The 21,899-nt window shown below is 48.0% G+C and overlaps 2 protein-coding genes across 6 annotated transcripts; both read left to right on the top strand.

The window, feature by feature from the left end:
* The first annotated feature begins 148 nt into the window (after positions 1–148).
* On the top strand, positions 149–7,177 carry taf6 (TAF6 RNA polymerase II, TATA box binding protein (TBP)-associated factor). 2 transcript variants are annotated; one of them, XM_049029885.1, is made up of 15 exons: positions 149–355; positions 955–1,148; positions 1,458–1,544; positions 1,640–1,793; positions 2,068–2,124; positions 2,359–2,478; positions 2,632–2,753; positions 3,058–3,135; positions 3,481–3,582; positions 3,764–3,946; positions 4,596–4,670; positions 4,788–4,913; positions 5,009–5,182; positions 5,804–6,010; positions 6,390–7,177. In XM_049029885.1, exons 2-15 carry the CDS (start codon positions 993–995, stop codon positions 6,693–6,695), a joined length of 1,947 nt encoding a protein of 648 aa, XP_048885842.1. In that variant the 5' UTR covers positions 149–355; positions 955–992; the 3' UTR covers positions 6,696–7,177. The 2 variants fall into 2 exon arrangements, with proteins under 2 accessions (XP_048885842.1, XP_048885843.1); XM_049029886.1 differs by lacking the exon at positions 149–355 and having other exon boundaries at positions 381–1,148.
* Positions 7,178–8,489: 1,312 nt separating this feature from the next.
* Positions 8,490–20,921, top strand: LOC125751225 (calpain-5-like). 4 transcript variants are annotated; one of them, XM_049029881.1, is made up of 14 exons: positions 8,490–8,784; positions 9,651–9,749; positions 12,443–12,608; positions 14,952–15,083; positions 15,670–15,881; positions 16,220–16,412; positions 17,002–17,195; positions 17,283–17,360; positions 17,529–17,970; positions 18,548–18,670; positions 18,983–19,179; positions 19,270–19,388; positions 19,880–20,016; positions 20,103–20,921. In XM_049029881.1, exons 3-14 carry the CDS (start codon positions 12,444–12,446, stop codon positions 20,277–20,279), a joined length of 2,169 nt encoding a protein of 722 aa, XP_048885838.1. In that variant the 5' UTR covers positions 8,490–8,784; positions 9,651–9,749; position 12,443; the 3' UTR covers positions 20,280–20,921. The 4 variants fall into 4 exon arrangements, with proteins under 4 accessions (XP_048885838.1, XP_048885841.1, XP_048885837.1 ...); XM_049029880.1 differs by lacking the exon at positions 8,490–8,784 and adding an exon at positions 9,367–9,505; XM_049029884.1 differs by lacking the exon at positions 12,443–12,608 and having other exon boundaries at positions 8,492–8,784.
* The last annotated feature ends 978 nt before the right edge of the window (positions 20,922–21,899 follow it).

Below are 21,899 nucleotides of genomic sequence, written 5' to 3'. Positions count from 1 at the left end.
ATAATACACATTGAAACGTGTACATATACAATACATTTTGTATCCATTATTATATAATATAATTTATTATTATATATAAAGAAAAATTTATTATTCTAGTATGTTTAATTCCTATATTTCAGGACCTAGACGCGGTTTTCATACCGGAATCAATATGGCGGAATTTCAGAAAAAAGGATCGGAACAGAAATAGTCATGATATTAATAATAACAATGGAGCAGTTGTTTACTAGCAACGTAACTGTATAAGCTTTATGAAATAACACAGATTGCTAGAACTGTGTGCGTAACTCTGTTTTAGCTCATTGAATTATTCAGGACGTTTTCCCACTTTTTCTTTAGTCTTACTCTAAAGGTAGGAGCAGCTCGTTAACGGTGCACGTTAGCTGTGTGGGTTAGCAAGCCTTTACCCGTATTTACTGCAAGGGATCGATTGCCCAACTATAATCAAAACGTTTGAGTTTTCTTCATATGTTGAAAAATTAAACTAAAACAGTCGCCTGTTTTAAATCAGGTAATGCCTGATTTTCGTGATTAAACTCAACTGAGAAGGCGCGAGTGTAGTTTCACTCTTCATTTGAAAAGAAGCTTTTGTATAGTATAGTATTTTTAATGGCGATTGTGTGAATTTATATGGCATAATTTAATCTGGAGTTATCACCGTTACTATTTGATTATCTACGAACGGTCCCTCGGTTTGCTCACCATTTCAAATGAAAGGGGGGTCGTTGGCTTTTTTGTGGGTACATTTCGCTGTCATCTGCATGTCAAAACCTCTTTGGATCTGCATATTCCTCCCTACCCTACGATTCTGCGTTCGCCATATACTTCTTATATAAAGTTGTTGTCTTCTCTGTTGCTGTAACAGTAGCAGGGAGAAGTCAGAACGAGCTGAGTGTAGTGAGTGGTGGATGTGAAGTACCTTCACTCGTCCTGTCCCTCTCTTTCTACCAGTCTACCGTGCCCAACTCTACCCACCCCCGACCCCAGGCATGGCAGAGGAGCGGAGACCGAAGCCGTGCAGCGTGATCCTGCCCACCGAATCCATGAAGGCAATTGCCGAGTCGGTGGGGGTGGGGCAGCTGCAGGAGGAGAGCTGCGCGGCCCTGAGCGAGGAGGTCAGCTACCGCATCAAGGAGATCGCGCAGGTACGGGGAGTCAAATGTGTCAGTGAACAACCTCCTTATAAGAGTTAATTTGACAGAACATAATACATGCGTGGTTACCCAGAAACCAAAATATTTGTTTTTAATAACTTTAGCCTATTGTAATTGAATTGACAAATCAATCAGGATAATTAGTGGAACCATAATATGTAGCAAATAGTTCACAGTGAAAGAATGTAAATAAGTTGCTGTCAGGTCTCTGTGTGTGGGGCACAGAGGTAGGTCTTGCCTCTGCTTACCTGTGTTTGGAGATGGTCGCATCCCTGAAAGGCTTGTGTTTTTGCTGACCAGGATGCGCTGAAGTTCATGCACCACGGAAAGAGGCGCAAGCTGACGACCAGTGACATCGACTACGCCCTGAAGCTGAAGAACGTCGAGGTAGGAGAGGGGGAGCCTCCTTAAGGAACGCTGTCCCGGGACCCCTGTTAGGCCATGCTGACCCCCATGTCCCCCCCCCCCCCCCCCCCCCCCAGCCTCTCTACGGTTTCCAGTCGCAGGAGTTCATCCCATTCCGCTTCGCTAGCGGCGGAGGCAGGGAGCTGCACTTCTACGAGGAGAAGGAAGTGGACCTGAGCGACATCATCAACACGCCGCTCCCGCGAGTGCCGCTCGACGTCTCGCTTAAGGGTAACGGGACCAGGCTGTCGTTACCATAGTTACCGCCCTCACTTGTGCCTCTGGCTGTCTGTCTTGCATTTATTATAATTATTATTATCCCGATTTGTCCGGTGTGACTTTGCATAACTATCACGTATACCTATTTTTTTAGAGACTACTATCATTAACAATGAATATCTTTCTGCAAGACATAGTGTCAGTTATATTGTTATCTATTTAGCAGAATATACATTATGGTGTTAGCGTTCATGTTAGCTGATGTGTCAGTTGACTGCTTTTCCAGCACACTGGCTAAGCATTGAAGGCGTCCAGCCTGCGATACCGGAGAATCCGCCCCCAGGTAAGACAACGTGCACAACCTCTCTGGCTCTCCATTTTCCCTCCTTTATTCCTTTTCTTTTAGCCTCCGTTCAAGCCACAAACGATCTGTTTTTTTAACCGTCCTGCCTGTCTCTCTCTGTTCATCATCGATTAATCTTCTTCAGCTCTGTTTGCCGCATAGCTGACAGATCAGGCCGCATGTCCCCAACGATGCCCCGCCTCCTGTCACCATTTCTTCCTTCCCATCTCCCAGTTTCCAAAGAGCAGCAGAAAACGGAGTCCACTGAGCCCCTGAAAGCCGTCAAACCGGGACAGGAAGAGGAGGGGCCTATCCAGGGCAAAGGTCAAGGGGCAGCCACTGCTGAAAATAAAGGTGCGCTGGTCGTCCGATTCGCTGCGCAGGAATTAACCGTGCGAGAAAAATGGGAATATACAGCAGCGGCGGTAATTGCCGCGGTGACGAGGCGACAGGGTTCCGCTACGTCTTGATGGGGCGTTGGTGACCCCTGTGACCCCTCACCTTCAGGCAAGGAGAAGTGCGTGGTGCGGATGAAGACGCGTAGCACACACGAGCTGTCAGTGGAACAGCAGCTGTATTACAAGGAGATTACAGAGGCCTGTGTGGGGTCCTGCGAGGCCAAGAGGGCGGTGAGTCTGACGGGCTCCGCCTGCCTTTTCTATTCTGAAATTGAGACTTAAATGGATGTTCCCACAAACTGACCTCCTTTTATTAAGAAACGTAAGACATGTCCCAAAATGACTGCCTTCTACTTCTGTTTGTGTGAGACTGGGATTCGCTTAAAAAGTACCAGCCGTGCGTTTCAGTGTATTCTTAAACCCTGTCTCGTTTTATTTAAGTAAGTGACAAATTAGGGAACGGACCTTAATGGGCTGTGCTGAAATTCCGACATCGCGATAACCGTTGTGCCGCTGTTCCACGCGCTTCACCCAGGAGGCACTACAGAGTATCGCCACGGACCCCGGGCTGTACCAGATGCTGCCGCGATTCAGCACCTTCATCTCAGAAGGGGTGAGCTGGGCCGTCCTCCTCGCCGTGTGCTGGCGCTGTCGGTCCATTCCCCACTGTCTTGGTCTCAAACACACACCTCTGCTTGAGGATCCATGTCATTCTTCTTGTTTGAGTTTGGGCCACATCTGCATGATCAGCAAGGGAAGAGCTTACTTATGACGGCTGATATGCACAGACATGATCCTTGAAACGTTTATTTTGGCTGGAGACCGCAGATTTTCCTTTAGAGCAATGTAGGGAGTTCCCACGTATATAGACAATTTTTACCTCAATTTTGCTGAAAAGTTCCGTATGCATGTCAGTAAATGCCAGTGCCCCCCCCCCCCCCCATTCCCGACCCTGCAGGTGCGTGTCAACGTGGTTCAGAACAACCTGGCTCTGCTGATCTACCTGATGAGGATGGTCAAAGCCCTCATGGACAACCCCACTCTGTACCTGGAGAAATATGTGAGTTCACGACGCATCACCATCAGCGAGTGCTTTCAGCTCTCATCCTTAGCTATGGCCTTCAGCAGAGACATAGCTACTAGTCCTCTGTCGCCCTGGTGATGAGCAGCAGTCTTGCTTTGTTCACTCGTCTGTCAGATTTTGACTGATTGGGTTGTCCCTACCCCCCCCCCCCTCCCAGCTCCACGAGCTGATCCCAGCCGTAGTGACCTGCATCGTCAGCAAGCAGCTATGCTTACGGCCTGACATGGACAACCACTGGGCCCTGCGTGACTTCGCCGCTCGCCTGATGGCCCAGAGCTGCAAGACGTTCAGCACCACCAACAACAACATCCAGTCACGCATCACCAAGACCTTCACCAAGGTGAGCGAGGGAGCCTGACCCCTTTAAGACTATCGCCTTTACGCAGACCTTCAGCTTGCCATGATGAAATATGCTGCCTTCTTTTTGTTAAGGTACTAGGCTAACTTTTCAAATATTGCTAATGAGGTATAGTGCCCCCTATCTGTGATGGACCTATTGCATTAGTTAGCCAATTAGCTTCCTGCCATTTGCAGTCTCTGATTGTTGCCTGGTACCAGCCTGGGAAGACGAAAGGCGGTAAGATTAATTACTGGGCAGCGAATGAGACAAACAATAAATCTTTAAAGTAAGAGGAAGGAAACTGGGATTGTTTGGACACATATGCAGAACGAGAGATGATAGTCTGATTAAGTGGGTAATGTGAGTTAGTGTAGAAGGCAAACAGAAGCGAGGACGACCAGCGAGGAGACATTTGATGATATTAAGGGATGGAGTGACACAGACATGCAGGGAGTGGTGAGGTCAGCACAGAACCGAGAAGCATTTTGGAGCGAATAGAACGTAGGATGTTATCATCAGCGCCCTCGGTGGACCCTCAGTGGTCCCTCAGTGGTCCCTCGGTGGACTATGGAGGTGCAGAGATAGATCCTTGCCTGGGCTGAGCGTTGAGAGCCATGTGATACATACATTTCCTGTCTGTGCACTGCAGAGCCTCCTGGACGAAAAGACCCAGTGGACTACACGCTACGGCTGTATCGCGGGACTGGCCGAGCTGGGCCCTGACGTTAGTGCCACCCCCCACTCCCCCCTTCCCAGCCCGTCCTGCTTTCCAGTATACCTGAACCCCACCCCCCCCCCCCCCTTAAGGTGTACTCACCCGTCCCGTTTTCCCATGGAGCAGGTCATCAAAACGCTGATCATTCCTCGGCTGTCTGTGGAAGGAGCCCGCATCAAGGCGGTCAGCGAGGGGCCGGTGGTCTCCAACATCGACAAGATTGGGGCCGACCACGTGCAGAGCCTCCTGCTGGTGAGCGTGTGTGAGCACGCCGTCCCATTTCGGTCCCAGCGGAGCACGACGGCACAACGAGAGATGGACCCCCTCTGTGTTTGTCGCCCCCGCAGAAACACTGTGCCAGTGTGATCGCTAAGACCCGGCCGCTCCCCGACAATTCGGATCAGTACCGCACGGACTACGGTTACCTGGGACCCATGCTGTGCTCACACGTGGTGAAGGCTCGGGCCCAGGCGGCCTTACAGGCCCAGCAGGTCAACCGGACCACCCTGACCATCACACAGGTGGGGGTCCCATCCTGCCCTGCCACCTGCTACCACTTGCGCAGCACTGAGCAAAAGTCTCAGGCCATGAAAGGACACATTCAGAGCTATTTATCTGGGTAGTAAGTGTGAAAAAAACAGATTTTAATACTAGAATACATGCAAATGAACAGTATCGCGTATTTCTGTTCTCCAGAAAGTTACTGATATCTTGTTGGATGGCTAGATGAACACCATTTCAGTTCCCAACCCTCTCCCCAGTGGCACCTCAGCCTTTCCAAGTGCTTGTTAAATTTCAGTGTTAATTAACTTAATTAGTTAACTTGATAGGGTATTGATTACCCAGTCAACAAATTGGCCTACTGGGATACATTGGATGGTTGCTATAAATCCTGAAATGGCTAAGCTAACACACTTTGATAGACATAGATGTCAGTTTTACAACAGCATGAAAGAATAAATATTTTCTTTGATTGAAGACTTTTGCACAGTACTGGACATAAAAAAACAGAACAGCTTCTCTCAGAACAGACAGGGTGTGCAGGGGGGGTCCTAGAATCCATATTTCATTGTCTTATGTATTAGCTTTACAAAAATTATCCAGATTATCTGTAATATGATGCCACCCCCCACCCCCCCCAGCCCCGGCCCACCCTCACTCTCTCACAGAGTGGCGTCTCGGGCGTGTCTGGGCCCCGCACCCCCAACATCATCAAGGTGCCCAGCTCGCTCACCCTGCCGGTCCAAACCCTGGTGTCAGCCCGGCCGGTGACCCCCACCCAGCCGTCACCCCCGGCGACCAAGTACATCGTCATGTCGACGAGCGCCGCGGCGGCCACAACGCAGCAGGTAGCCGCAGCGCAATGCCAGGGATATACATGGACGTTCTTGCTTATTGTTTCGTTTTCAGTGTTTATTGTTAACCTGTTTAAACCCATTGATTTCTGATGCTCAGTTTCCCATGAGTCTGTGCTGCTATGGAAATCATAACCGCAAGGCGTACTGGGAGGCTAATTTCAGCACTTAGGAAAAAAATAAATGTTCTGTAGATGGTAAAGAGTGAAACCTAGACAAACTCCTGTGTACAGTGTGAGCAAACCTCGCACTTGTAGTTTTAGCTAAATGTAGCTTCTTTTAGTGGAATGACGGCAGAAAACAATGTAAAAATTTCAGTAGAATTCTCCCTTAAATATGATCCTCCATCACTATCTCTGTTTCCTTTTCACAGGTGATTACACTGAGCTCTGCCCGTTCTACCTCCCCCATCACAAGCCCCGCCCCCAGCTCCGCCTCCACCATGCAGCCCTTGGTGAAGTTGGAGCATGGGGGTGCCAGTGCTGGGGCGGCGGCCACGGGGGTGGGGGGGTCCCGGCCCGTTCAGAAATACATCGTGGTGTCCCTACCGTCGGCTGCGTCAGAGACCAAGGGCACCAGCCTGACGTCGCCCTCACCTGCCTCCTCAGGCCCCGCCCCCGTGCTTGACTCCTCCTCTAAAATGGACCGCTCAGATTCCCCGGGGGCTAGCGGCCACTGACTGGGGGCACTTCCCTGGGGGGTGGGGAGTGGGCGGAGGAGTAGATCGACGCCATCCTGAAACCGATGAAGGAAACTCTGCAAATCTGAGACTCCTTATGTCAGAGACGACCAGGAGCAGGAGTTTTATGGAAAGGGGGGGGGGGGGGGGCACAGCTTTGAGAGTTTTAAAGAATGGGTTTATATTAAAAAGCGTAACGAGGGCCCAGCTTGTTGGAGGAGCTGACTTTAAGGAGGATCTAAGGAGGGGGAGTGTGGAGAGTGTGGGACACTGAGGAGCCATGAAGGACAATTCAAGGGAGAGTGGTATGGCAATACAGTATGGGGTGGGTTCATGTCCCTTCTCCCTCTGTAAGCCACGCCCACAGGCATGTGGCTCCTCCTCTAGCTCTGACAGTGTTTTTGTTGATTTTTTTTTTATATATATTCTCAAATAAAGCTGATTTTTGTATGGTGTTATTTGCTGTTTTTACTGCAGGAAGAGAAGATAAATCATTAATCATGGTTAATAAATGAATGCCTATTGGTCATATGTATTTTTAATCCTCTCTGATGCAAACCTGAAACTCAAAGACATCTACTTAATGTCTTAGGTTAATCAGCCAATCACTCTTTATGCCAACATCAGGTTTTATTTATGTTTTCTTCCATTGCAGAACTTTCACGTACAAATATAGGTTGGCCTCTAGACGTAAGACAGATAGCTGGGATAGATAATTGGCTGGATTTGAACCCCTGCAGGAATCCAGGTCTTTTCTTATCTCTTGACCTACAGCACAGGTGTGGTGTATTAGGATTCTGTGCCTGTGGTTCCTGATACAAAGGCCGCGGTCAGCAGAATGATGTCACCGTCGGGCCCTTGGGGCCTTAAACCCCCAATTGCTTCAGGTACTGTCTGACCCTGCATTCACCAGAAGGTATGTGGCTTTTGTCTGCTAAATAAATGACATGTAAGTATGTCCGGGGTTCTTTGTTCAGTTCCCAGTCTTGGTTTTGTATGTTGATGCTTCATTGAGAGAGAAATGTCCTTCCCAATTCGCTCAAGGGCCCACACACATCTAACTATTCTGCCAAGGCTGGGCTTCGCCTGGTGACCTGATCACAGGCCTGGACACTTAGCCCTCTGAATGACATGCAGTCTCTTCTCTTTGTGCTGGTTTCCCCATATGGTCCAGGAACATGTTGTTAAGGACAATCAGTGTCTCAGCAGTCAGTGTACAGGCCGACATCCCACCTCTGTCCCACCTCTGTCCCACCTCTGTCCCCTCTGTCCCACCTCTGTCCCACCTCTGTTCGCCATTAAAAGCTGACTATTCTCAGACGCCCAGGATCTGAGACACCTGCCCTGCGTTGATCCTTACGAGTGTGACTGCCTGTAAGCTGCTGTTCCTCGCTCCTACCCTGCTCGGGTGAGCGAGCGCGGTGTGCGTGTGCAGTGGTCCGGAATGACGAAACCGAGCAGCACAAAGGGGGAGTCATGCGAGATGGGAATGTGATAAGCAGGCGTGAGATGTACGGATAGCGGGGGCTCAGGGGGGGAATTCCAGGTCAAAGGAGACGCTTCATACCTCGGCGGCCGAAAATCTGGGTGTTTAGAAACTGCTTCTAATTTGTCTTCACTGTGACCTGAACATTCAAACCAGGCACTTTTTTACAACATTTAGACCTTTAGATCTTTTTTTAAAATTATTTCCAGCTTTTCGATTTTCATGTTTCTGGAAGGTTCTTATCTAGGTGACATCAGTATCAACAAGTATTTCTATTAATATAGAATGAATGATGTTGCCTAGTTTGCCAAGAATAAAATTGGCAGGAGTAATTGCCAGCAGGTTGGCAGTGAAGGGGTTAAGGAAGGGGCTGGAATGCCCCACTGAGGGACTTGGGTGTCAGTGACACACTCGGTGACAACAGATCCGCCAGACGGGTCATGTTGGGGGAGGAGGGGAACGCTGTAGCGGATAGAGGAGTATATCCCACAGCCAAAAAAGAGGGTGGGGACGTCTTGTTGGACCAGGAAACAGGGTCCAGCCCACGGATGGGGGGACTGAGGTCAGGGAGCGGACAGGACTGAATACACCAGCAATGAGAGGGTAAGAGGAGCAAAATACACACTGCAGAGGCACACGAGGGGGGGGGGGGGGGGATTCCTTCAGACAGGCCCAGCTCGGTTAAGTGCTAGCCTGCAAGACATAGACAATTTGACTTTTTTGTGAATCCTGGCATACATATAGTATAACTGACAAATGATTCAAGGAGTGTTAAAGTGTATTTATGGATTTACATTAAGTCGAGTGTGGCAGCCCTTAAGATAGGGCAGCCTTCATGCCTTGCATACGCATTCCTCGACGGCCCCAAAAAGGGTGAGTGGCGCTGGTCCATTGTCTCTTTCGGGGATGGGAGCTTATATTACACTTGACTACAGGTATGACGATCTACTGATGTTACATTGCCACATAACTCCACCTGCATGGATATACGGCAGCGATCACACGCACGTATACAGGCGCACGGAAGGCTGCCGACACTGAGTCACAGAAGGACGAGAACGGGGCCAAAAAGTACAAGGGCAAAGAAAATGCGTCTGTATAGAAACTAATATATTGTCACAAAATCAAATACAGATTAGTGTGACTGGCCGTAGCAGCGCTGCTTTCTGATCGGCCAGTCTAGGTCTAAGCTGTCTAAGTCCTGCCACGGGAAAATACGCGGAGTACTGGCCTGGGTCAGGGAACCTGACAGCATCCATGGGGAAGCTCTGGGAATCCCGCTAGATCCCCACTGTGCAAAAGGACTCCTCTTCCGGCGGAGCAGGTGAACACGGAACTTCTCACAGGATGCCTGATGTCAAATCTCACAGAAAATAAGAAAGAATGAGAAGAAAAAGAAAAAAAACATTTGAATGCATGTTCTATTCCTCAAATGTATCAGAGGATCAGTATGTAATTTCTTTTTATAGTGTCTGATGGGTGTCTTCAGCGGCAGAGTGGAGTAGGAGAAGCTGTTTTAAGACCCTGTACTTTTTATTCTCTGACTCCCCGGCAGTGAAGCACATTACGTATGTATAAACTTTATGCTAAATCCCTTGCCTGCCTATGTAAATAAAGAGAAAGATTGTTTATTATTATTAATAACAATAATAATAATAATTGTTCATAGGTCTGGTGCAGATATATATACAAACCATAAGTGTTTCCCAAAGTTTCTCATTTTTTAAAATATAATTGAGATTTTCTTTTCGCTGCGGAGTTGGTAAAAGTAGTAAATGATACAAAAGACGGGAAACGTACATACATTTATTTATGTGAGCTTGCAGACTCGCCTATCTATGTGCTGAAATACGACTGAAAACTGGAAGTTAACAATCCAAAAGATTCAATTTGTCGAGATTAAACGCGTTATGCATACCGTCATTTTCGATTCAGAAGTACTTAATCTTTATTTATAAATGTATCTTTACACATTGTAGTCCACATATATAGCTCACATAATACATCCATCCTTTTCCCATCCAGTAAATTATATATATAGGGCTAGTACATATGTGTTCTGCAAGTTAATCTTTAAGTCGCAAATGCATGTTCAAACTAAACGTGTTTTTCATTCAGTGTAGAAGTGCAACGTTGTATGTTATTACAATTTCGTTATCTGAGAGCTGGCCGTTGATTCAATAAATAGTAGGAGATATTTAGAGAAGCAGCGCACCGTGGTAGCAGTTCATTGCCCCCACGGATTTTGGAGGGCGATACAGCACGCGGTCCCGCACGCTTGTCCTGACGTCACACCCCTTCTCCACGCAGTGAGACGCGAATCTCTCGATTCCTGCATTTCATCGAAATAAAATCATCCATCTTCCTTAGTACGTATGTCTAGAGCTCTGGACTCTACCGATTGTCCTAACAGGCTGGAAAAATAACTGCTATTCATAGAATGAAGCCTGGCTGGCTCATTTAGTTACTGGATAAAAATAAAGAATGCTGCCGTATTATTTTTAAACTTAAAGGCAGCTTTTATAGCGCGAACACGTAGTGCGTACAGATAACACACGCAAAAGTAGGACCTCAGATTATATGTGAAGCATATTGTTTCAATAAACCTATATAAGTTTGGCTGTGTAATCTAACTACCCCAATGAGAATTTATTGAAAACAGTGGGGTCTATGTGGAAGCGATGAGAGTGAGAATCTTTGCTGCTTGTATCTTTTGTGCCAGTTGACAGCGGTGGGTGAATTTCAGGGAGGGTTTCCAAAGCTGTGCCTTAGTTTCATATGGTCTTCACATGCTCGTTTAAGTTCCCGTTGGTTAAACACATGCTGCCGAGATGAATTAGTGACTGTAAAGCTTCCTTAGAGTGAGGGTCCTGTGCCGAACCAAAGAATGGTCTGTAGCACTGACCTGAACCCACTAGCCTGGACTCCGCGTTTGCTGGAGACTCAGCAGATACCTGAATCCTTTGGCACATTTCCCAGAAAGCAGCGTACATGTATACAGTGTCAGTCAAACCTTGGATTATTAACCGCAATATTGAAAGGACCTGGAGCCTGTATCACGAAGCTGGATAACTTGTCAGATTTAAGGAACCCCAGTTTAAATGGACTTAAATCTTTGTTCACTTAGATTTAGCCCAGACTACCTCAAATTCGACAAGTTGTCCAGCATGTTTGTCATGTTTTCGTTTGTGGTTTTAAAAATAATAATGAACCAGCAGGGGGCGACATGGTGCCTCACACCTATAGGATTGTGGGTTTCAATCCCACCTCTGCTATGTGTGTGTGTGGAGTATGCATGTTCTCCTCATGTTGTACTGCTGTCTTCTGAGTACTCCAGTGGCCCAGGGTCGTGCAGTGAAACTAACTGGAATCTTTAAACCAGTGCTTCTCGGCCCAGTCCTCTGGGTCAGTCCACATTTAAAAAAAAATGTGCCAATTCCATGATCATTTTCATGTCGCATGAAAGCTACAGTAAAAGACATGTTTGGTTTTGATTTTTCCTTTTTTTAAAAAAAACAATTATTGCAGAACTCATTAGAACCCGTGCATTGTTCAGCATTGTTTAACTTCATTTATATATTTGTTACTAATTCAAAAGTCTTGGCAAAAAGTTTGCTTATCTCGTGGCCATAGGTGGAAATTAGCGGGAGAACATTTCAAGCTGGATTTAAGGAAGCACTTCTTTACACAGCGTGTAGTCAGAGTATGGAATAGTCTTCCTGATAATGTAGTGCAAGCTGAATCCTTGGGTTCCTTTAAATCAGAGCTAGATAAGATTTTAACGACTCTGAGCTATTAGTTTAGTTCTCCCCAAGCGAGCTTGATGGGCCGAATGGCCTCCTCTCGTTTGTATAGTTCTTATGTTCTTATATACTTGACCATAAAACTTTCTAAAAATGATTATTTATCATTTTATTGATCACGCGGACCAGTAAAAATAGCTGTGGGCTGGATTTGGCCTGCTGGGTGGCTTTTCCCAGCATCAAGCTGGAAGAGGGATGGATGAATTATCAGATAACAGCAATTAAACGAGAACGGCATGCTGTTCTGAGAATAGACTCCTGTACTAAATATGGAAGATGGGTATGGAAGAAGACTGGATGGATGGATGAAAAATATACAGACCAGACATTTTTTTAGCCAACAGCTTAGCCGACGTTTTCCTTAACTGGCTCTGCGGTGAGGAACACCATGTTCTGAAGGGCCCTCGCTTGGAGCAGCATAATCTGATGCGTCTGACTTCTGGATTCTCCCTGCTCAGCATGCCAGAGCGGGTCCATTTTTTCCAGAATCAAAATTACTACAAGTTGAAGCGTGACTGTCTGCGCCAGGGGGTGCTCTTCCAGGACCCGCTCTTCCTCCCTACGGCCCAGTCCCTCTTCTACCGGCGCTCCCTCCCACCTGGACTCACCTGGAAAAGGCCAAGGGTGAGAAAGGAGAGAGAGAGAAGTTAGCATGAACGGTTCCCTCTCACAAAGCTGCTCAGAGACCGAGGGGAAAATATCCTCAAATCAAAAGAAATATAAATCATAAATAAATAAATGGACATGGTGTACATATGAGGTACATCGTCATACATAGTTATGTCCAGTGTCATCTGTTTTTACAACTGGCATGTGCTATGACTGGGGTGGGGGATGGTATACTGGGAGGGGATCTCCAGTGGGGCTTCTTAGGACTCCTGGTGGAATAAGCTTTCGCAGGACAGCAGCCCTTGGAGGAGATGAGCATTGTTCATGATGTCCTCCGATTTTATCCTCTGCAGTGGCCTCCAGTGACCCCAGGCCTTCCGTGTGGCCGGTCTTCCTGATGAGCTTGTTGACTTGTGGCAAATCTGATTTAGTGCCCATGGCAGACTAGAAGCCAGGCATACTAATCAATGTCAGAAGGAAACATTAAGGGTGGAATAAGAGAAGCACACCGGCATTGCTAAGTAGACTTTGACACTGTCTCCCGTCACCCTGTAGCTGTGACCCACTGTAGGATAAGAGATCATACAAACTGCTTGTCACCAGTTGATTATTCACTGTCGAAATGAATATACATGTACAAGGATTGGCGTAACCGGTGCAGAGGTGTGCATTCCCCACAGTAAGGTCAGAAGGCATGTTCATTTCTCGCCATACCGGCACAAATGCACATAAAATAAGTATGCACCTGTGCTGTTAGCACAAATCACTGTGCATCTTAACTGTTAAGTGTTATTCGGCGAATGCATACTTGCATACTACTTATGACAATCCCTGTGTATGCGTTTGTTTTGAAAAACATACTTTGGCAGTATTTTAGTTGGACAGTCTATCTCTGAGTTTAGAAAGGAAAAAGATACAGACGCAGAATGAGAGATACAGCCCAGAGAGAGAGAGAGAGAGAGAGAGAGATGAGTATTGGGAGGATGTCTGGGAAGAGGAGACAGGAGCATATCCAGTTACAACAGCAACTGAACAACAGCAAACAGATGGTTGGCTAGTGAGAGAGCGAAGCATCCAATCAAATAAAGACAAACAGAGAAGATTTTTGGCCCCGTCAGAGCCCCGTATAGCCTGTGGACGTCTGTCGGATCGAATAGCAGCCGCTTAGGTAGGGAGCCGAGGTGCACAAGCTCCCGATCAGGATTCCCCCTTGAAAATATGGTGAGGAGTCCAATTTCAGACATTTAGTGAGTAAAAATGAGACTTTCTAATTAAAGAGAGGCATCAGTGGAGTGTAACTGAAGCTGGAGGAGAGTGCAAGGGGTGTGTGGGGGGGCACTTGGAACTTTAACTGGGTATCACTCCAGAAATGTATAAAATGACACTGATTTCACAGTGAAACCCAAACTGGCTGTCCCTAACTGGCTGTCCCTAACTGGCTGTCCCTAACTGGCTGTCCCTAACTGGCTATCCCTAACTGGCTATCCCTAACTGGCTGTCCCTATCTGGCTATCCCTAACTGGTTATCCCTAACTGGTTATCCCTAACTGGCTGTCCCTAACCGGTTATCCCTAACTGGCTATCCCTAACTGGCTATCCCTAACTGGCTATCCCTAACTGGCTATCCCTAATTGGCTGTCCCTATCTGGCTATCCCTAACTGGCTATCCCTAACTGGCTGTCCCTATCTGGCTATCCCTAACTGGTTATCCCTAACTGGTTATCCCTAACTGGCTGTCCCTAACCGGTTATCCCTAACTGGCTATCCCTAACTGGGACTGGCTGTACCTGCATTTCCAAAATGTACATCCATCCATCCATTTTCCAAACCGCTTATCCTGCTGGGTCGCGGGGGGTCCGGAGCCTATCCCTGAAGCAATGGGCACGAGGCTGAGAACAACCCAGGATGGGGGGCCAGCCCATCGCAGGGTACACTCACACACCATTCACTCTCACATGCATTCCTACGGGCAATTTAGCAAGTCCAATTAACCTCAGCATGTTTTTGGACTGCGGGGGGGAAACCGGAGTACCCGGAGGAAACCCCACGACGACACGGGGAGAACATGCAAACTCCGCACACATGTGACCCAGGCGGAGATTCGAACCCGGGTCCCAAAATGTACATATGCTGAATAATGTGAATGTTCTCTAAGTGCCATATGCCAGCATTTTAAATGTCACCTCGTTGGCATAAAATTGGTCACTACCAATCTACTGCAATTTCAGATGCATGTGGTTCTGTTGTGCTTAAGCTCCGCCCCCTTGACAATATCGGAGGACGTCACTGGCGTGTACATCCACATATTTCTAGATTAGTCTCATACTGACAGCGTCGCCATCTCCCCTCCTCCCACAGGAACTCTGTAAGGACCCCCGTCTCTTTGTGGATGGCATCAGCACTCGGGATCTACACCAGGGGAGTCTGGGTAATTGCTGGATGGTGGCAGCCACATCCTGCCTGGCCACGGAGCCCTCCCTCTGGAAAAAGGTATGATTCTAGCCTGTGGGCCCCAAAAATGTACTTAATTGCCCTGTTGAGGTATGGTAATAATTTTTGTTATATGCACTATATTGAATTCGAATTGAATTGAGCCTAAAGCAGGGCATAGCAGATATGCTGAATATTGGGATCTATTCCACCAATCAGAAGATTGCTGGTTCAAATCCTGTGAATGCCAGAAGTGATCTGACTCTGTTGGGCTCTTAACCTGTGATTGTACCCTCCTGCTTATGACATTAATCTATATCCAGCCCTGCAAGGAGGTCCCCTAACCTGGAGGGGAAATTTGTGGGTTGGTGGCAGGTTTGGTGCTCTAGCTACCAAAAAAGAAACTGCCACTGTTCCATTCAGACCAGTGTCCTGCTGAGGTGTCAGCTGCCCTGTGCTCAGGTTCTCCTCCCTGAGGTGGTCTGCCATGTGGTGGCTGCAGTGCACCATGTTCCAGTGAAGTTCCCCTGAAGTCTCTTGTACTGAGACAGTGAAGGAGGCAACAAACCCAACACAAGATTATCATTCCTGACCTCATGAAGATATAACTGAGAGCAGCTGCCTCACACGTTCTCCCATCTCCCAGGTGATCCCAGATCATTTGGAGCAGGAGTGGAACTCCAAGCGTTCGGACCAGTATGCCGGAATCTTCCACTTCCGCTTCTGGCGTTTCGGCCGCTGGACGGATGTGGTGATAGATGACCGGCTGCCGGTCAGCCAAGACGGGACGCTGCTCTTCTGCCGCTCGGCCACGCCGCGCGAGTTCTGGAGTGCCCTACTGGAGAAAGCCTACGCCAAGTGAGAGCGAGGGGGGGGGGGGGGGGGGGGGCACCCATGCTGTCGGACAGCGATGTCCGGAATCATTCACAGATATGAATCCTATGGGATGTTTCAGCTGTGATGAGATGTTGAATTATTTCAGGAGAGCAAGACATGATACATTCATGATGCTCAGTATCAGTGCATGATAACTGATCGTCAACACAGTCATTTTACAGCCTAATTAAGTATCTTGATTGTCATCTTCAGCTATAGGGGGCAATTATGTAATAGGATCAGTTGTTCGAAGGGATGCATTAATCTTCCTATATAAGTTCGATTCTCTGTCTGTCTGAACCCTGCCCTCCCCCAAAAAGACTAAACGGATGTTATGAGGCACTGGAGGGAGGCAACACGGCTGAAGCTTTGGTGGACTTCACCGGCGGCGTGTCCGAGCCCCTCGTTCTGGACCGCGAGCTGCTGGGAATGTCCCCAGACAAGCGGAAAGCCCTGTTCCAGACGCTGGCGCGAGCGCACTCCCGCCGGGCCCTCATCACCTGCTCCATCCGGGTCAGAACCACATGGGGGAGGGACCCAGCACTAACTCGTCTGCGTCCGTGGTTCTCGGCTGGTTCAGCCTCAGAACCCACATTGTTCTTTGGTCATTAAGTTTATTTCACAAGAAATAGTGCAGTGATAGTAAACAGGCAGTACTGCAGTAAGAGAGATACAATGTAAAAAAGAAGATAGTCTGACCACACTCTCCGTGGTAATAGTCCTGCTACCCACTTTTGGGTTGTGACCCGTCTACGTTCCCAACATCCTAACAGGTCTGGGATATAAATACTTTATACACAATATGGCCAGCTGTGCCATTTACATGCGAGTGATTCACACCAGTACAGATCTCAGAAAACCTAGTTTAAACTAACAAAACACATCTATTGCCATGAGCATGCAGGTTGACATTTCAGTCTCCTTTTAATTAAAAGATTTATTTTTAATTCACACACAAATCCCTACCAGTTGTGCCAGACAATAAGAGTTTTCCTCAGTCTTTGCTTCCTGTACCACATGACCAGGCTTCCTGGTGCTCAGACTAATCGCTCTTACCTTCCGGCTCTCCCTCTACCCCTCCTCCGCGCCACTGCCATGCCAGCCGGCAGAGGGGGAGGCAGTGGAGTCGGTGTTGGACTGCGGTTTGGTTCGGGGCCATGCCTATGGGATCACGGCGGTGCAGAAGATACGTCTCGGCGAGAGAATCCTGGGCCGCTGTGGGACCGCCTGGGCTCACATGGTGCGCCTACACAACCCCTGGGGTACCAACGACTGGACCGGAGCTTGGAGCAAAGGGTGAGTAAGAACCGAACCAGAGTATGGCATCATTACAGGGCTTATCCAGCCATAAAACTGTATATGACTCCCTATCGCCTCCTACAGGTCGCCTCAGTGGCAGCAGGTGGGGCGCAGCGAGCTGGAGAAGATGGGTATCACAGTCAGGGATGTTGGAGAGTTCTGGTAAATCATGAAAAAAAAAATTGCGCCTAAAATTATAAATATAAAAAGATAAGCATCTCATGATCTAAGTAATGCCTGGAGATTAGTGACCATGACTTGGCGATTGGAGAGTATTTCCAAAGCCAAGATCTGGCTGACTGTCCTTCTGTGACTATTCATTCATATCAGGATGGAGTTTGAGGACTTCTGCCGTTTCTTCACGGACGTGGTGGTGTGCCGGCTTGTCGAGCAGTCCCTGCTGTGGCCCACCTCTCACTGGAGGGAGGTACGCTGCCGAGGGGAGTGGGTGTTTGCACCTGAGGAGCCACCAGGGGGCGCCATTCCCCACAGTGGGGAGCCGAGACCCGGGGACCAGGTCATCTGCCTGGAGGATGAGAAGTGTCAGAAAGGAGACAGGAAAGAGGAACAGCTGGGGGAGAGGAAGAAGGATGGCAGGACAGGTGGACTGATGGACAAGATGGAACGAGGGAAGGGATCTGAGAACATTAAGGTGGGAAAGTCTCCCCCCAGTAGTGGGGGGACAGGAGGGTCAGGCCTTCAGCACAAGGACAACAAGAGCAGGTGTGGGGGCTGCATCAACCACCGGGAGACCTTCCTGCTCAACCCCCAGGTGAGTCAGGATCCATGACAGGTACCGTGATCCAGTGAGGTGCACCTTACAGCCCTTTGCGGAGACATCATTTCTGTTTATCTTTGACAAAGACGCTTCTCTCAAACCGAATAAAAACGGACACACTACTGCGACTGGGGCCAACAAGCCAATTAATTTAGAAAGAAACGGCTGTCATGGGCTATGAAAGTCCCTTAGTGGAGGCCAGATATTTTGATAGAGTGCTGGAATACTTGGCAGTGACAGAAGGCAAAATAGGAGAAAATACGTAAGATTTAGATTTAGGCACAGACAGACAGACTGACAGACAGAGACAGACTGACAGACAGAGACAGACAGACTGACAGGCAGACAGAGACAGACAGACAGACAGAATGACAGACAGAGACAGACAGACAGACAGACTGACTGACAGACAGAGACAGACAGACTGACAGACTGACAGACAGACAGAGACAGACTGACAGACAGACTGACAGACAAACTCCTTTGTAATAATGTTTCCAAATTCTGAGTCTACTTGACACTCACTGGGAAACCTGTCAATCTTAGGTTATGTTCCTTCTTTCCCTCCCAGTTTATGTTTGAGGTGCAGGGAGAGGGGGATGAGGTGCTGATTTGCCTTCAGCAGGAGGACAAGAGGATGCAGAGGAAGGAAGGGAAGGGAGAGAACCTCCCTATAGGCTTCGAGGTGCTACGGGTGGGTGACGTGACACGATTAGCTTTTGCACAAACAACTGATTCGCAGTATAAGCTTGGCTTGTAACACGCATCAGGGAAACTGTCACATCTGAGTGATAAGATCATCCATCTTCTAACCGCTTATCCTGATCACGGTCACAGGGGGTTGGGGGGGGGCCTGTCCCAGTCCGCAGTGGGCACAAGGCTGATGTTAATACATACCGTTCTATGAATGAGACTTCCAGTGAGTGGGACGGACAGAGAATGTGATACCGTGAGAGTAGAGCTGGGATCTGCAACCCCCCCCCCCCCCCACCTCCCGTTGGATCAGGTGGAGGTGAACAGGGAGACCCGCGTGCGGTGTTTGGGGGAGCAGGCCGCCAGCTCCGTCTACATGGACTCCCGCAGCGTGGCGCTGCGCGTCACCCTGGGGCCCGGCCGCTATGCCCTGCTCCCCACCACCTTCCAGCCTGGGGCCACGGGCCGCTTCCTCCTCAGGGTCATGTCGCATTCGCACATCCGCCTAAGGTACATCAGCCGGGACCTTCTCATCCCGCCAGTGTGACTCCCTCCTCCTTGCTTCGCTAAGTTTACCATCCCCATTCACGTCTCCTTCAGGGAGCTGACAGACGAGATTCCCGGACCCTCCGTCAGGCAGTGCTGGGGGGCCCCGGTCACCATGGTAACCACTGTGCACCTGCGGCGGGCATCTGGCCTCAGTCTACCTAAATGTATAGGTGCGAACAGTTAAACACTGTATGCAGTCCCAATGCTAATGCTCTCCATAAACTTTACACAGTGCTAATGCTAACAACTATATATGTGCAGCATTAAAAATAATGCCAACAAAAAACTGTCTCCAGTAGTAATGCTAATATTGAATGTGCGCAATGCTGATGCTAATGCTAGCCATTAACTGTTTGCAGTACTCCTAACGCTATGCTAATGCTAACTGTAGACCATGTGTTATGCTAATGCTAACGTTAGCCACAGACTGTGTGCAGTACTAAGGCTAAACACGGACTACGTTCAGTGCTAACAATGACTAGAAAATTGTGTGTAGTATTCACACTGAATGCTTATGACCCACCTTTTTCCTTCTACTTCTGTCATATATCCATGTTATTGCCGTTTGCGATTATATACACATCTGTCACCCACCCCAGCTCATGTGACCATCACCGTGTGTGTATTTCTGAGTGACTCTCCTGTCGCATTATTGCTGCAGCCCCTGACGTCTACGCCGTCATACACTGTGAGGACAAAACCATAAAGACGCGCATCTTCAAGCAGAATAGCAACCCTGAGTTCAACACCAAGGCCATTTTCTACAGGAGACGGCCTGACTCCCACATCCGCATTGAGGTCAGAGCCTAGCTGTAACGCTGCACTGGAATCACGCAGTTCAGCCCCGCTGAGCACTCTGTCACCATGTCCATGTACGCATGCAGATATGGCGCCAAGGACAACTATGGGATTGCCTGCTGGGCAGAGTGCGGCTACAAACCAGCGACAACGAGAAGAACCGCAAGCGGGTGATTGACTTGCAAGGCAACCAATGGCAGTCTGGTGTCCACGGATGCATCTATGTGGACACGTCTTCCAGCCAATGCCTGACTGATCTGTGATCGGTGGGTCCCATTAGTGCCCCCTACTGGACAGTGGGTTCCACATAAATCAGTGCATATGTTAAACAAGGAAATATTCAATAAAATTAACAAAAAAATAAAAGAGCAATCAGGCAACAAGAAGCAGGACAGTATCCATGCTTAAAATGAGATGAAAGATTATTAGTATAATTTAATACCACAGTCTTAAAAAGACCAATATCATAACCAGCTAGTGCAGCATATGAATAAGTAATTCATGGTTTAACTTGAATGCAGCATAACATATTTTAACTGAATTATGCCGGTCGGAGAAGGTCGCAACACTGGTGAAGGGACAGTGTCCGGTGTGTCAGGATACGCTGGCTTTCTGACAGCCGAAACAACAGCATGCAGGCACGGTACCTAACAGATGGCCATTTCAGGAGATCTACGCCAAGGGTGTGTGTATGTTTTGTATATTTGGCGAATGTATGTATGTTTTTACACCACTCTGCTGGTCAGACAAAGCGAAAATATTACATGTCTTGCAGATCAATATTGATGATTATCGTATTTAATTTAGTATTGACATTTTTTTTCTGCAGACACATTGCATTGGTTGCGCATTAATTGTTGTACGACATTTTTAAATAAAATAAAAACATGCTTTTGAAAACAGGTTCCAAAGCATTGGAAAATGTCTTCTCATTATCCGTTTCAATGCTGTGTGTCACGGGTGTACGGCAGCGATCGCGGGCAGAGCGGCGATCGTGCGGGCAGACAGCCGAGAATCAGGGCAAACGAGGGGTTTAATCTCAGGGACGAGGGCACGAACATCGACTGACATCAATGACGGACGAAGGACTCAGGTAAGACACGGACTGAAATACACAGGACTGATTGAAAATAATCAGACACAGCTGGGTACAATCGGGAAAGAACACGTGGGTAATCCGGGGGCGTGGCACACACGAGGAGCCGACGAGCAGGGCATGACACTGTGTACCTGCCTGCTGTCAGCGTTTGTTTGTTTAGCTGACACCTTTATCCAAAGTGATGTAGATGACGTAATATTTAACCAGAGAACCACTGGTTAGGGGGTTTTACTACAAATTGTAACATTCTGGCGTTAGAAGTCATGCTTCCTTATTTAATCTGTGTTTTTACGTACATAATGTTATATTTCACTTCTTACAGTCGCACAAGATCTACCGAACTTACTTAATACGTGCTGCTGTACTTTAAAACACTTACCACTGTAAGCACTGACCTTTTTAATGTTTTTCACACCCCTCGCCTGTGTTAATCCGCCAGAGTCCGGCTACGGCCTTGACGCGGGCCAGGCAAATTCCAGCAGTGCTTATGTCCCGCTGTAAAGGCTTCGATCGGGCTTTCGGTGACAAAGACAAAACGCTGTTAGTATAAAACTACTTTTTAAACCAGTAACCCGGTCATTCTTTTTAAACGTTGATTAGACGGAAGTTAAATCAAGTGGAGAGACTCTTGTGTGTGCGTCACTTTTGTCTATATTTATATGGTACACGCCATCCACGAAGTCGTACTCCTAACGAATAGAAAATGATAGGCCTGGGGGAAAAAATGTAAACAGTGATATATAGTCAGGGCAGCATTGTCAGATTAGAGAGCTTTGGCTCTTTG

Source organism: Brienomyrus brachyistius, chromosome 10 (genome assembly GCF_023856365.1).
Source record: "Brienomyrus brachyistius isolate T26 chromosome 10, BBRACH_0.4, whole genome shotgun sequence".
Classification (NCBI taxonomy): Eukaryota; Metazoa; Chordata; class Actinopteri; order Osteoglossiformes; family Mormyridae; genus Brienomyrus; species Brienomyrus brachyistius.
The sequence above is the reverse complement of the archived record's forward strand: the minus strand, read 5'-3'. Positions and strand labels throughout refer to the sequence as shown.

Coding starts and splice junctions, on each gene's coding strand:
- taf6 (XM_049029885.1), top strand. CDS start 993: ATGGCAGAGGAGCGGAGACCGAAGCCGTGCAGCGTGATCCTGCCCACC. Junction 1,794..2,067: donor GCTCGACGTCTCGCTTAAGG/GTAACGGGACCA, acceptor CTGCTTTTCCAG/CACACTGGCTAAGCATTGAA. Junction 2,479..2,631: donor AGCCACTGCTGAAAATAAAG/GTGCGCTGGTCG, acceptor CCTCACCTTCAG/GCAAGGAGAAGTGCGTGGTG.
- LOC125751225 (XM_049029881.1), top strand. CDS start 12,444: ATGCCAGAGCGGGTCCATTTTTTCCAGAATCAAAATTACTACAAGTTG. Junction 12,609..14,951: donor TCACCTGGAAAAGGCCAAGG/GTGAGAAAGGAG, acceptor CTCCTCCCACAG/GAACTCTGTAAGGACCCCCG. Junction 19,180..19,269: donor CATTCGCACATCCGCCTAAG/GTACATCAGCCG, acceptor CGTCTCCTTCAG/GGAGCTGACAGACGAGATTC.